Source organism: Mustela lutreola, chromosome 8, assembly GCF_030435805.1.
Source record: "Mustela lutreola isolate mMusLut2 chromosome 8, mMusLut2.pri, whole genome shotgun sequence".
Taxonomy (NCBI): Eukaryota; Metazoa; Chordata; class Mammalia; order Carnivora; family Mustelidae; genus Mustela; species Mustela lutreola.
In genome coordinates this window covers 44,603,161-44,617,158 of record NC_081297.1, presented here as the reverse complement: position 1 = coordinate 44,617,158, position 13,998 = coordinate 44,603,161, and the positions used below count along the sequence as shown (strand labels likewise).

Genomic DNA, 13,998 nt, shown 5'->3' with positions numbered 1-13,998 from the left:
GAGAGCTCTGGGGAGACCCGGGAAGCTCTTGGTCGGCGGGGAAGGGACAGGGGCTACAATGACAGGTGAGCAGGGTATGGGTTGATTTCCCGCATCATCCCAGCGCCCTGCCTGGTGACATTTGTGCCGCACCTGCTCCTGGAGGTGCTGGGTAGGGGGGCACGTTTTCTTTTTAATGGTTCACAAATTTATGTTCAGGATTAGGGACAAAACAACACATCAAGGCCATGCTTTCAACACTATTCCTGCTTACTAGGGCTTGAAAAGCGAGGGAATTGAAAAGAAAATGCAGTGTTAAGTAATAGTCCAGGTCGTATGAGGATTGAGCCGAAATCCTTCAGGCAGACGGGAAGCCAGGGAAACAGCACCGTCTCAGGGGGATGACGTCAGGGAGGGAGCACGGAGGAAAAGGAGGAAAGGCAAGGGAGGGCCTGGGTGGGTGAGAAGGAAGAGAAGGAGCACAAGGAATCCAGGTAAAAGGCAGGAGAGGGGCGGGGATAAAGGGGGCGACAAGGACGCAGAGGCGGCACAGAAGAGAACAGGAGAAGGAAAGCAGGAAAATGAACAAGGGTTTTGGTTCAGAGTCCCCAGCCAGAGCCCCAGCCAGAACTGTCCTTGCAACTAGAATGTAGAGAGCCGGGGCCAGCAGTGTACACGCACCCCTCCCGTGGAAACCCCATCTCCACCCTGCGTTCACCCCTTCCTTCAGAGCCCCGAGCCAGGAGATTGAACATCTCTCCCAGCCACGTGTCCCTTCACTTATTCACTCAACTGTTACTTATTGAATGCCGGGCACGTTGACCATGGAGATGAGCAGGACACATGCCCTGGTCTCCAGAAACTTCTATTCCAGGGAGGAACAGCTACTGTTCCCGGCTCACCTTACATAAAACATCTGCAAACTTCCTAACAATATCTATTATGCCATTTTACAGAAAAGAAGCAGGCTCACACAAGTAAGGCAAGTTGTGCGCTCACACTCACGCAGACCCTGGGATCCCTCAAGACAGTGGTTCTCAAACTCTCTGTAGTAAAGGACCAGTCTGGGTTTTCACCCACCAAGTGGTGGCTGATACTTTTGTGAAATGCGATAAAAATGAGTTGCTAGAAAAACAATCACATGCTTGGTTATCCCGAAAATGTCAGAGTGCTATAAAAGGTTCTAAACGCTTGCCCTCTGTTTCTGTACTTAGCTTCTCCTGAACCAGTCAGATACAGTTCAGGGAACAGTATGGATTTGCAGGCCATACTGTGAGCACATATGCCTAAAAACACAGCACCCACATCCACACGTAGAGACCAGAGCCTGAGAAAGTGAATGATGGAGAGCAGGATTCTTGTGTCCCTGTGGCCAGTGCGGTAGGAGAGCTCCCCTCTGCTCCCCAGAGCCCTGCTTCTGGGGCGAGTACTGCATACAGACGACAGAACACAGACAGGGTGGAAGGGCCTTCGTGGCAAGCCTCCGGGCCTTTCAGGGAAGACAAAAAGAAACCTCTCCACTTGCTCTGGAATTCTCTTCGTCTGCCAGACCTCTCTAACTCCTTCTCTCCCCATGCAATCTTCATTCCTGTGTGTGTTTTGGGGTGGGGGGTGGGGGTGTTCAGGAAGACAAGGTTCCTAGGTGAAGCCCCTGGGACAAGGAGCCCGTCTGCAGCAGAAGGAATCCTGGCTTTTCGATGGAAGTCTTCCCAGAAACGTCCAGGCACTTCTGTAGCTTCCCTGGGCTGGAAGAAAGGGAGGAAGGAAGTCGTGGATAGCCTTGGCTCACTCTCTACTTCTTCTTCCCACCTCCACTCCCACCCCCAGAAACCCAGACAAAGGCATCCAGTTCCTGATCTCCCGAGGCTTCATCCCCGACACCCCCATCGGAGTGGCCCACTTCCTGCTCCAGCGTAAGGGCCTCAGCCGGCAAATGATCGGGGAGTTCCTAGGCAACAGCAAGAAGCAGTTCAACCGCGATGTGCTGGAGTGAGTGCCCCTCTCCCCACGCATGGCCCGGGGTCCCACAGGACACAGGGGAGGGAACAGGACCCCTGGAGTCTGGGCCCGTCGCTGTATCTTGACCAGCCTCTGTTTCCCCCTCCTGGGGTCCTGCATTTACTGAGCGGGCTCCGGGCTGGGTCCCACTGAAGGCGCCAGGGGTATAGAAATGGTCGAAGGAGACGAAAAGGCCTCCCTCCCTGCTACCCTGTGGGGCCAGAGAGGAGGACTGGGTCTACACGGGGACTATCTCTGCCTGGTGAACAGACCCTCAGCCCACCCCTTGCTGCCGTCTGCCCAGCCCCTGAGCCCCCACTGGCTGGCTTGCTCCCCATGTGGGTTCAGTTTCATATTGGTGGAGGCAAACACAAGTCAGGAGAAGGGAGTTAGATGGGTTTTAGAGCAAGAAAATACAGTGATTCCATAAACATACGTTTACCACCAAGATCAACAGATGTGGGCAGGATGTGGGCTTGGCTTCGCTAGTGCTCTTGGCTCTGTTCACGTGGAGGCGTGGGCAGGTGAGAGCCCCCAGGTCTGGGGTGGCATCCTTGGGGCCTCGAAGCCACCTTGCCCCTGGCAGAGAGAGAGGGTGAGGCCCCATAAAGTTTGCTCCAGACCCCCTTCTTGAAGGTCATCATGCTGTCGGAAGCCTCTCCCTGGGAAGTCAGCAGACGTGTTTCTCGGGGGTTCTGAAACAATCTCTCCCTTTCGTCTTGCTCTTGGAGCAGCAAGGGGCTGTTGTAGGAGGGACAGGGGTCTCCTGCCCGAGGGTTTGGGAGCAGCCTGACTGGCAAGATTGTCACTGTGCCTGGAGCGGGAGCTCGGAGACCTGGCTTCTGTTTATGCAGTGGTCTTGGTGCTGTGTCTTTGGACAAGTCCCTGCCCTGGGGGCCTGCAGTTCCCTGCCCGTGGACTGGAGGGGGCTGGATTATGAGGGGTCGTCCCATGGTCCTTTAGAATCCCTGTCATGTTCCTGAATCCACTCAGTCTAACTGAGTACAGTCCGAAGAGCAGGGGCTTGGACACATCTGAGGGACCTTGAAATCCCAGGCTGCCCCTTAGTTGACAGAACTCAGTCCCCCCCTATTTGGACAATCAGACCCTCCCCCACTAGTGCTTAAGATGCTCTGAGGGTCTTGCAGAGGAAAATGAACAGATAAGTTTGCTTCCTTCCTCCTCCTTTCTTCTCCCTCTCCCTCGCCACCCCCCCACTTCTCCTCAGCATCAGCCCTGCTGGGTAGGGTGCCCTGAAGGCTGAAGGGATGCCCTGAGGAAATGATACAAAGAGGAGAAAGATCAAGTTTTCTCTGTCTCCTTTCGCACAGGCTTTCCCTCCATCTAGCTCTTCTCTCTGGCCTTTTCATCTGCTTTTGTCCCCGTTCCACTCCTGCCCCCCCCCCCCACCGCCCTGTTTCCGTGGGAGGGTGAATGGGGGTGTGCTCTCCTCAGTGCTTCATTCTCCTGGCTCCCTGTGGCCCTGGGGGACCCTGCTTTGTCTCTCTGCTCGGGGGGCTTCCTGCTTCACTCCCAGCCCTGACTGACTGTCTCCTCTGCCCTCCCCAGTCGCCCTATGGCCTGGCCCTGAAATTCTGACCTGCTAGGTCCACGGTGACCTGGCACACTGGGAACGCGCAGTTTTCCGGCAGCCCCGGTGGTGCGGGCGCCCGGCAGCACAATGCTAACTAATTGCCATCCTCCCTGGGAGACCGAGTGTGTGGGCTGGAGACAGGCAGCCCCCGTGGGGAGGGGCGCCGCTGGGAGCCTGGGACCAGGCTGGCAGCTGAGGTGGGGAGCAGGCTAGGGATGAGGGGGCAGTGTGGTGGCAAGACAGAGCTGCTCCTGACAGGGCCTGCTCTGAACCCTGGCTCTGCTCCTCTCGTGCTGGGAGGCCTCCTCTGGGCCTCGGTTTCCTTACCAGAAAAGGGAGCAAGAGGGTCGGGCGGTGCGATCTCCAAAATCCCTTCAACTCCTGTGACTCTGAGATCTTACGTATTCCTCGGTGTCATTTTCTCCCACTGGGATGGTTGCAGAATCGTTCGCCCTAAAGGCCAAGGCCATGCTTTGTCAGGCCACCGGGGCATCCCAGAGCAGCCTGGGGGCTCCAGAGCCGGGAGCTCACAGTTCCTGCCACAAACACGCAGTGCCTGCTCCAGGCTGGGAATGAGGCTGTGCTGGGCATCCCTGGGAGTACAGGATGGGGGCAGGGAGGAGCAGGCGTGGCCGTGGCCTCAGGGGAACTCACAAACCCTGGTGTCAGTGGGAGAGATGAGCAGAGGAGGGCGGAAAGGGAGACAGGGAACCTCCCGCAGGCCTAGGGGTGTCAGGAGAGTGGAGTGCGGAGCTGAGCCCCCTCCGCCGCTGTGGGTGCCTCGGACCCTTGTGCTTTATTTGCCGGCACACCCAGCCTCCGCACGGAAACAGCACCGAAGGGAACCTCTTCACCCAAGTCCGAGTTTCCGCCTGCCTGGCTTGTCTCCTGTAGGGTGTCCGTGGGAGATGGGAGGCAGGAAGGGGGCAGGCACTCACAGGGGAGCCAGATGCTGGGGTTCTGGGGGGGGGGGGTTCCCGGCCACTCAAGCCAGCTCTCCCGCCACCTCTGGGCATCTGCTGCCTCTTCCTTACGCCCCCCAGAGAACACACACAATAACAAAGTCACCAGTGCCATTTTGCCCAGGCCGAAAAGGCTTCATTGGGATTCTGCACAGCATCCCTGCCCCCGCCTGGTGACATTCAGCATGTCTCGTCCGTTCTGTACAAAGCTGCTTGCTGAATAAAAGGACATAAATCACCCATCCCCTTGGAGACTGAGACAGCCCCGGCCACTGCACTCTTCGAGATGTAGCTGGGCAGGAAGGGGAGAGGGTGGAAGCTTCTAGGAGGGGATGGGGCGGGACCCCAACCCCTACCACCTACGGGCCTGTGGAGAAAAGGAAGATAGAAGGGGCCAAGCAGAATCCACCTCAGCTGCTGGCCTACGCCGTGACGTCGCCTCCGGAATCGGGCCCTTGCTGCTCTAGGAAGCTGATCTCTTCGTCCCTTAGTGCCCTGATTCCATAGCAGATCCGTTCCAAGAAGAAATGTATTGAATCAGGGTGTATTGAATTAGTAGGAGGCATCCTGAGCTCCAGAGGCCATGTCCATTCCACTGTTTACCTGGGAAGGGTTTGGTTTTTATAAAGGAGAAAAGGGCCTGTTGCCTCGCTTGTCAAATGGGGACAATAGGACCCACGTCATGCAAATTACAGTTTTAAAATGCATGTAAAGTGCTTACGTCAGTGACTGAGGCTAAGTCAGTTCTTTACAAATATTAGCTATTTCCATTATTATCTTTCTCACTTGGAAGCACAGGGCGGTAGACGCCTCCCTAGCCTGGCCCCGGCCCGGTGGGGGGATCCCTCAGACGCCTTAGGTCTGGTTGGAGATCAGGTCCACTCCCCAGACAGCAAGAAATTGCTGGAGCTTGCTAGGGAGGGAGAGGAGCTCATTTGGGGGCCATCCTGCACTCTAAGGAAATCTTCTCTGGTGCTGAGAAGAGAAGGGCCCTGGCGGCCTGGCCTAAGGAGCCAGACATCAGCTGGGGTTAGGATCCTGGGGCGCTGGAAGCTTCTCCCTCTCAGTTTTCACATGGCTGGGAAATTTGGCTCTGCTCTATTTCCCTTCTGAAATGTTCGCCTCAGCAGTTTGAAGGCCAGTGGAGGGGGGAGCGTTCCATGCTGGCTGTGAGCAGGCTCTTTTCTGGGCTGGGTGATCTTTTCTGAGGGGAATCACAGGTGCATGGCGGGTGTGGGTATCTGTCATTTCCGTGGAAGTGCACGGAGGGCAGCTTTTGGGCTGAATTGCCAGAAGGGTTTCCTGGATGTTCCTTCTCTCGCTGCGTCTACTCCGTTTCTTGTTCAATATTAGAATTTGACATTTTAGTCAGATCGCATTATTTCATTTCCTTGGAAATGTGTTGGCCAGAGTGTAACAGATTTGTTCTTCTGAGGGGACATTCAGAAATGAAGACAGATTGCCTGTCCAACTCAACAGGCTGGGAGGTGCTAGCCTTTCGTGGTTAGGAAGAAATTATTTGAGAATGTCTTGCCCACTCTGCCATGGGTAACCTCAGAATGGTTACTTTGTTTCTGGGGAATTCCACCAGGAAGGAGAGCGCAGGCTGGGGCCCAGGCTGGCCCTTATAGGTCTGCAGGAGGGGGGAAGAGGCCCAGGGCAGGCCGGGATAGACTCTGTGTTGATTTCCACTGCTTTAAAAACTCGACACTGCCACCACCCAGCAGGATAGAAGGACAGGGTCCTTCTTTTTTCTTTTAATTTGATTGTATTTTCTTTAAATTAAGTTAATTAACATATGGTGTATTATTCGTTTTGGAGATAGAGCTCAGCGATTCATCAGTCACGTATGGCACCCAGTGCTCACTACATCATGTGCCCTCCTTACTGCCCATCACCCAATTACCCCATCCCCCCACCCAGCACCCCTCCAGCAGCCCCCAGTTTGTTTCCTGAGATTAAGAGTCTCTGATGGTTTTTCTCCCTTCTGATTTCCTCATTTTATTTTTTCTTTCCTTCCTCAGCGATCTGTTTTGTTTCTTAGATTCCACATATGAATGAAATCATATTATTGTCTTTCTCTGATTGACTTATTTCACTTAGCATAATACCCTCTAGTTCCATCCACATCGTTGCAAATGACGAGATTTCATTTTTTTGATAGATGAGTAATATTCCATTGTGTGTGTGTGTGTTTATTTATTTATACCACATCTTTATCTGTTCATCTGTTGGTGGACATCTGAGCTCTTTACACACTTTGGCTGTTGTGAACATTGCTGCTATAAACATTGGGGTGCAGGTGCCTCTTTGGGTCACTATATTTGTATCTTTGGGTAGTAGTACAATAGCTGGGTCATATGGGAGCTCTATTTTTAACTTTTAGAGGAACCTCCACACTGTTTTCCAGAGCAGCTGCACCAGCTTGCATTCCCGCCAACAGTGTAGGAGGGTTCCCCTTTCTCCACAATCTCGCCAACATCTGTCATTTCCTGACTTGTTAACATGAACCATTCTGACCAGTGTGAGGTGACATCTCATTGTGGTTTTGATTTCTATTTCCCTGATGTCACATGACGTTGAGCATTTTTTCATGTGTCTGTTGGCCATTTGTATGTCTTCTTTGGAGAAATGTCTGTTCATGTCCTCTGCCCATTTCTTGATTGGATTATTTTTCTTTGGGTGTTGAGTTTGCTAAGTTCTTTTTAGATTTTGGATGCTAGCCCTTTATCTGTTAAGACATTTGTGAATATCTTCTCCCATTCTTTCGGTTATCTTTTGGTTTTGTTGACTGTTTCCTTTGCTGTGCAAAAGCTTTTTACCTTGATGAAGTCCCAATAGTTCATTTTTGCTTTTGTTTCCCTTGCCTTTGGAGATATGTCTATCAAGAAGTTGCTGTGGCTGAGGTCAAAGCGGTTGCTGCTTGTGTTCTCCTCTAGGATTTTGATGGATTCTTGACTCACGTTTAGGTCTTTCATCCATTTTTAGTCTATTTTTGTGTGTGGTGTAAGGAAATGGCCCAGTTTCATTCTTCTGCATGTGGCTGTCCAATTTTCCCAACACCCTGTGTCGAAGAGACTCTTTTTTCCATTGGATATTCTTTCCCACTTTCTCAAATATTAGTTGACCATAGAGTTGAGGGTCCATTTCTGGGCTCTCTGTTCTGTTCCACTGATGTATTATCTGTTTTTGTGCCAGTACCATACTGTCTTGATGACAACAGCTTTGTAATAGAGCTTGAAGTCCGGCATTGTGATGCCCCCAGCTTTGGTTTTCTTTTTCAACATTCTTTTGGCTATTTGGGATCTTTTCTGGTTCCATAAATTTTAGGATTATTTGTTCCAGCTCTGTGGAAGGGGGTCTCTTCTAAAAGAGAAGGCTTTAGGTTTATGGCCTTGACCCCTCACCTCTCCAGTGCCCTTTCCCCTGATCTCCCCCCCCCCCCACCATTACACACGTACACACACAGACAAGAGATTTTCCTTAACAATAAAGAGTAATGAACGTTTTAGACCCACTTGCTCCTGTGTGTAGAGATCTTTGGACTTTAAGTGTGGGGTGAACAAGTCCAATGTTGAGATTCCCTTTGGCTTGGTCACATTAGTGTATAAGTTGGACTTTCACACAAAGATCTACCACCTAGTCCCTTCATGATATTTTGGGCCCTAGCTCTGGAATGTTCTCTCAGTCCCTGTGTGACATTCAGGTGTGCCTTCACCTGGCCACTCTTTTAAGTGGGATTTCTAGGGAGTAGGATTCTAGGGAAGGGGCTTCCTAGGATTACAGTACTCTGGGGCTTGTAGGAGGGTCAGCTGTGAGTGAGTAGGCTGTGAGATGTAACAGTGACAGCTCACATATATCATGCATTCACTGTGTGCCAGTTGGCAGTGGGCCAAGACCCATACGTTGAAAATCTCATCCCATCTTCTCAGCAGCTCTATTAGGTGAGTGCTATTAATCTGTGCCAAATGAGGGAACCAAGGAACAGAGAGGGTAGGTAACTTGCCCACAGTCACAGAGCTAACCAATGGCTGAGATCTGAAGGCAGGCAGAATGGGTCTACAACCTGAGCCCAGAGCCCGACACCATCCTTCCTCTCTGCCTCATCTCAAGGCAGGTGTGGTCTAGATGACCTCAGTTGTGAAATGCAGTGCAGGAAGGCCCCTTACATGGCCTGCTTGTCCAGCCCTCTCATTTCACCCAAGCAGGAAGAGAGGACCAGAGAGAAGAAATGACTAGTCCCCTAGCTAGTGGCAAATTGAACAAAATCGGGTACTCCTACATCCCTTGACCCATGTTTGTTGGCTCTGCTCATTCAAGAAGAAAGCAAAACTGAGAAATGGATCCATACATCTCGGGTCTGAGCTGGATCAAGTTTCCTCTCTCCCCAATAGGTGGATATTTTCAAGAGTTAGTGAATGAACATCTAGAGGTGAAATTTCAGGCAGAGTTAACTGCTGATGATGGAAAAGGTCTCAATCCCTATGCTAGAAGGGACTTCAAATTCACTTACTCACTTCATATGTCAATTCAGATTGGGTGTCCAGGTACATAATGAAAACCGTCATCTCTGAAGCTTTGTTATGTAGCTTTACATACACAGTCTCTTTTAAAACTCAGAACCACCCGTCCACTAGAGGTCCTAGGAGTCAGCTCCATTCTATAGGTGGAGAAAAATGAGGCATGGAGAGTCTAGGTGACCTGAACTGAGAGGCTCAATGATGGAAGCAAGATTCAGCCTCGAGGGTGTCTGACACCAAAGGCCTGACTTCCCATGCTGCCCATTCTTAATACCCTGGAGCAGTGGTTCTCAAAGTGGGGTCCCCGGAACAGCAGCAGCAGCAGCAGCCCCTGGAAAACTGTTAGAGATATCAATTCTCAGACTCCACCCCAGACCCACGGAGTCAGAACTCCGGGGGCAGCAACAGTGGGTTCACAAGCCAGCCGGGTGGTTCGGAGGCACACTCAAGTTGGAGAATCCCTGGCAAGCGGGGATGCTGGCCGGCCCAGTGAAGGGAGAGTCCCCTCCAGGCATCCACACTGGCTTTGAGTTCATTCGGGTAGTTTCGACTTCGTTCTTTTGGTTCCTGAGTCCCCAACGTGTGACCGGCAGCCATCCCTTTTGAGGACCTCCCAGATGAGACTCTCTTTGTCCCCATGTCGTCACCAGGGATGCTGGCAGGTCCTCCTGCGTCAGCTTCCCTCTGTTCTATTTTCTGAGCCACATCACACTTTTCCAAAAAGCCTTGACCTTTGTTGAGCATGTTATGAGTTCTGCCTCACAAAAATAACTCTCTGGCGGATGGGGATATTTTTAATTGAATTGTATGAGCCAAGAACTGCAGAAATAAAACCAAGGTTCCTACATCCCATGGCAGTGGGCGGTTTCATCTTCCATCCTAATCCTGGAGCCTGGACTCAGTCCCTGCCTCCAGCACCAGGGCCCCCCCTGCTGTCGGTGGGCGCTGCACTCTCGCACCTCTTCTGAGCTCAGCCCGAGCCTCACCTTCCAGATCTCTGCTGTCTCTTCTGGCCAATTAAAAATCCCTGCTGCTATCATTACCTATTTTCAGCTCCCAGTCAGTTCCTTTGTCTGCCAGACACAGTCTTGCTATCGTAAAAGAAATAAAAAAAAGTTGAGATGACGAAATTCATTTTGCTCACAGTCGTGTACGATGCTTCACCTCCTTGCAACACAAACCGCTTCCACGCACAGATCAGTATTAACAAACCATTTTCTGCAAGGCTGTACCTGTTTATACAGATGCAGGGAACATCTGTGCTTCTGCTCCCCACAGCCCCTGGAAGGGGCTTGCACAGGAAAGAGAGGGAGAGAGGCCCGAGTAGAAGCTCCAACTCTTCATGATCCACTCACTCGCTGATCGGAGGCCCCACCCTGGGCAGGTGCAGGCAGGCCCTGCTGGAAGCGGCTTAATGGGCACCAGTTTGCCCGGCTTCTTGTCACTCACTTGCTCGTGCGTGCGGCTGAAGGCAGTGGGAAGCCTGTGCCTGCCACACTGCCTGACTGCCTGCGGTCTGGCATCCACAGGGCCGTTTCCTAGGCAGCTCTGCCCCGTCTAGGGGGCAGCTCTCGATGATCTTGGCAAAGCAGGCCCAGCAATCCTGAGCCACTGGGCAGAGCTCCCAGAGGCTCAGGCCACTGGTCTCCCTCCCTAGCTGAGCACACGCTCCAGGTCCCATTCATTCGCCCAGCTGGTCTCTCACTCACGCATTCATTCATCCCAGAAACGGTTATTGAATTCACATGCATGCCAGGCATGCAGAGAGTGAGAGGCCTCTGCTGGAAGGAGCGCAGAGCCGGGTGCGAAGACAGGCAGATAAATGTTATGGCACAAGGGACAACCGCGGCGGTCGACAGAGGACTGTCCGGGAGGTCCTGGAGAGATGGATAGCTCACCAGGGACGTTGAGGTTGGGGCTGGGCAGCAGGAAGAAGGACAGCATGTACAAAAGTGTCAGGCTTGAGACCCAGACTGCGGAGGGGAAGCCAATATATGGAAGGGTCAGGAGAAGCTGGGTAGAAGTTGGGGTTTGCTTGGCCCAGAAACTGGGGCTTCAGACTACGGATGTGGGAAGCCTTGGGAAAAAAGTAGAAGCAGAGGAGTGAGTGACAGGACTAAATGGGTGTCCTTGAAGGATTGTACTGGAACATGACTTAGAGGCAGGGAGACTGGTTAGGAGGCCATCGCAGGCACAGTCCTGGGGAGAAATGTTGAGACCCTGAGCTCAAGCAGTGGCCACGGAAGGGAGAAGTAGGTGGGGCGGGGAGGCGTGGCCTGGCAGGTGCGCTGTTGTGGTAGGGGGTTGCTGATCCAAGGAACAGCCTCCATAGCGGCTGAGATTTCAGAACCCTCCCTCTTAGCATATGAATTTGTTTGTGCTTCAAGCTCTCTAGGGTAATTTGTGAAATTATACCAAATAAACATGTGCATATTTTCAGTTTGGGAAGGGAGATGCTGGGGTCGGGAACATTTGATCTGAAGAATCCCTCAAACCAGGTATTATCAAATATTTACCGGGAACAAGCTGAAATATTAAATAGCCACTGAAACATGCCGTGTGTGCGCAGGGTGACTTCCTTGCGAGACATGCCAGCGCAGCCTGTGGGCTTGTGAGTGTGCCCAGACCACTCTGACTGCCATTCAGACCAGAGCACCCCCATGAGGTCAACAGTGAGAACTCAGAAGTTGGTTGGCTTCGATCAAACGCACAGTTGATTGTTTACTTGGCCCCTCTGGATTCAGCAATGTTGTCTTTTATTAACAATACAAATCAACCAAAAAGAAAATTAACTAGTTAGTGATGAATAATAACATGGAAAGGGGGAATTCATCACAAGAGATACACACGTACGAGTGGTGGCAGGGGACGTTCAGAGCCACAGTGATGGATGAGGCCACCTCAACAGAGGTGTTAAGAGGGAGAAGCGAGACTAGTGGCCGGCCCTAAGCTGGAGGCCAAGGGAGGGAGGCTCTGGATGGAGGAGGGGCACCCCCAGAGATGAAAGAGTCAACCCAGGGGAGGGTGGTGTGAAGAGAGTGGGAGAGAGGAGTGTTTCAAGAAGGGAACGATGAACTGTGTCCGTGCCACCAAGAGGCTGGTGGGATGAGAAGCTGGTGCCATTGGACTCAGCAACGAGGCAGCCAGCGTGGCCTTGACAGAAGAAGTTTTAATGGAATGCTGGGGTAGATGCTTGGCTGGAGTGGGTTGAAAAGTGAATGGGATTGAGGAAGTACAGACAGCATGGGTAGGGACACCTTCTAGAATTTTGGCTCCAAAGAAGAGTAGAGAGAAGGGGTAGTGACGAGAGGCAAAGAAGAGTCAAGGCAGGGTCCTAATTCGTGAAATAGGAAAGACAAGGCTCGGGGTACTAAGGGGGATGATTTAGTAGACACTAAGTTGGTACTACCGGCAAGACCATCTCAGACTGAATGGGTCTCAACTGGCCGTCTCAATCTCTCCTCCTGCCTCTGAGTCCACCCCATCTGGACTCCACTTAAAAATTAGCACCACCAGCCCTCAGGTGCTCAAGCCAGAGCTCTGAGCTAAGAACAGTCTTTAGTAAATGTTAGTGCAGAGGCCGTGTCCCCCACTGGTCTTGGACCCTCCCCTTAGAGTGGAGAGGTCCTGCTGGGGGAAGAGGCCTCACAGGAGCAGGAAGCATGGGGCAAGCCCCTTTGTGGTCTCAGTTCTGCCTTCTGCAAAACGGGGAGATTATACGCCAGACAAGACCACGCAGAAATGTGTGATGGTTTTGACCTTAAAGATCCTCTAAGAGGAGAGACAGTCATGGGTGGACACCTGCTGGGTGGACACAGTAGGATGGGTTTGGAAAACTGTCAAACAGTCTGCACCCCACAAAGATTCCGGGGTGGCAAAGAAGGATGGGGAAGGGGTGATTTTACGGTGGACCCAGCAAAATAAGAGAAACCGTGGGAAAGAGGGAGAGAAGAGGAGAGGGAGAGGAGGTCTCCATGCAAAGCTGAGCTGGCCCTTCGGGAGAGAAAAAAGCATCATGCTGAGTGGAAGGACGAAGGTTTGGGTGATTGCAGGATGGCCGAGGCATCTGAGGTGAGGATCCACTGGGGCAGGCTTGTCAGGAGAGAGCACAGCCTGGCCTTGCCAGCTGTCCCGGGCAGCACAGTCCCCACCAGGAAGACCCCCGGTGGTCCCCTGGGGCGAGGGAGCGAAGCAGCCCGTCATTGCCCATTCTGTATTCCAACGCCCCCCAGGAATGCTGCTGTTGACTGTGGCCGTCTCTGCTTCTGGGTCTTTCTTAGAGAGTGGGGGCAGTCCTGAGCGCTTACCTGGCTTGGACCCCGAGTCTCCAGAGAGGAAGGCATTTGTCTTCTCAGGGATGGTAATACCCTACCACCACTCAGAACAGCTTCTTCCCTGCCATCTGGGGTTTGGCAGAACACACTGAGATTTTTTTTCCCCTCGGGATCTGAGAGCCCCAGGACACCATCAGCCCATCGAACATTGATGCCCCATGGTGGCATTCCTCCCGGGAGGAAGGCGCGAAATAAGTGCGCACATGCGTGTGCGTGTGTGCGTGTGTATGTGTGTGTGTGTGTGTGTGTGTGTGTGTGTAGGGGGCTCTGCATCTGTCTCTTCCTCCTTCCATTGCCCCCTCACCACCACCCTGCAAAAGGAGCCTCTGACAGCCTGACAGGGGATCTGTGTGCCCCCGGGCGCTGCTGTCTGGTGGCCCATAAGTTTCTGGATTCGCCTTTTCCAAAAAGCCTCCACACAGGCTGGACCCGCTCCTACCCTGGCCCTCAGCTCTCAGCCATGGCTTTTCAGGTTTTTAAGAATTGCCTGGAGAGCTTGGGAAAAATGCTGATTGCCAGGTTTCGCCTCTGCATATTCTAGTCTGTAGATCTGGGATAGGCCTCAGGGGTCTGCATTTTACCAAGCCATCTCACAATTCTTACAAGGGGCC

At 52.5% G+C, this 13,998-nt stretch overlaps 1 protein-coding gene across 6 annotated transcripts in view; it reads left to right on the top strand.

The window, feature by feature from the left end:
- The window catches only part of IQSEC3 (IQ motif and Sec7 domain ArfGEF 3), a 102,717-nt gene that overhangs the window by 65,794 nt on the left and 22,925 nt on the right, over nt 1-13,998 (top strand). For all 6 annotated transcript variants that reach the window (XM_059184470.1, XM_059184471.1, XM_059184475.1 and 3 more), the window contains exon 5: nt 1,807-1,968. In XM_059184470.1, the coding sequence (XP_059040453.1) occupies nt 1,807-1,968 (162 nt within the window). The remainder of the gene's footprint in view (nt 1-1,806; nt 1,969-13,998) is intronic.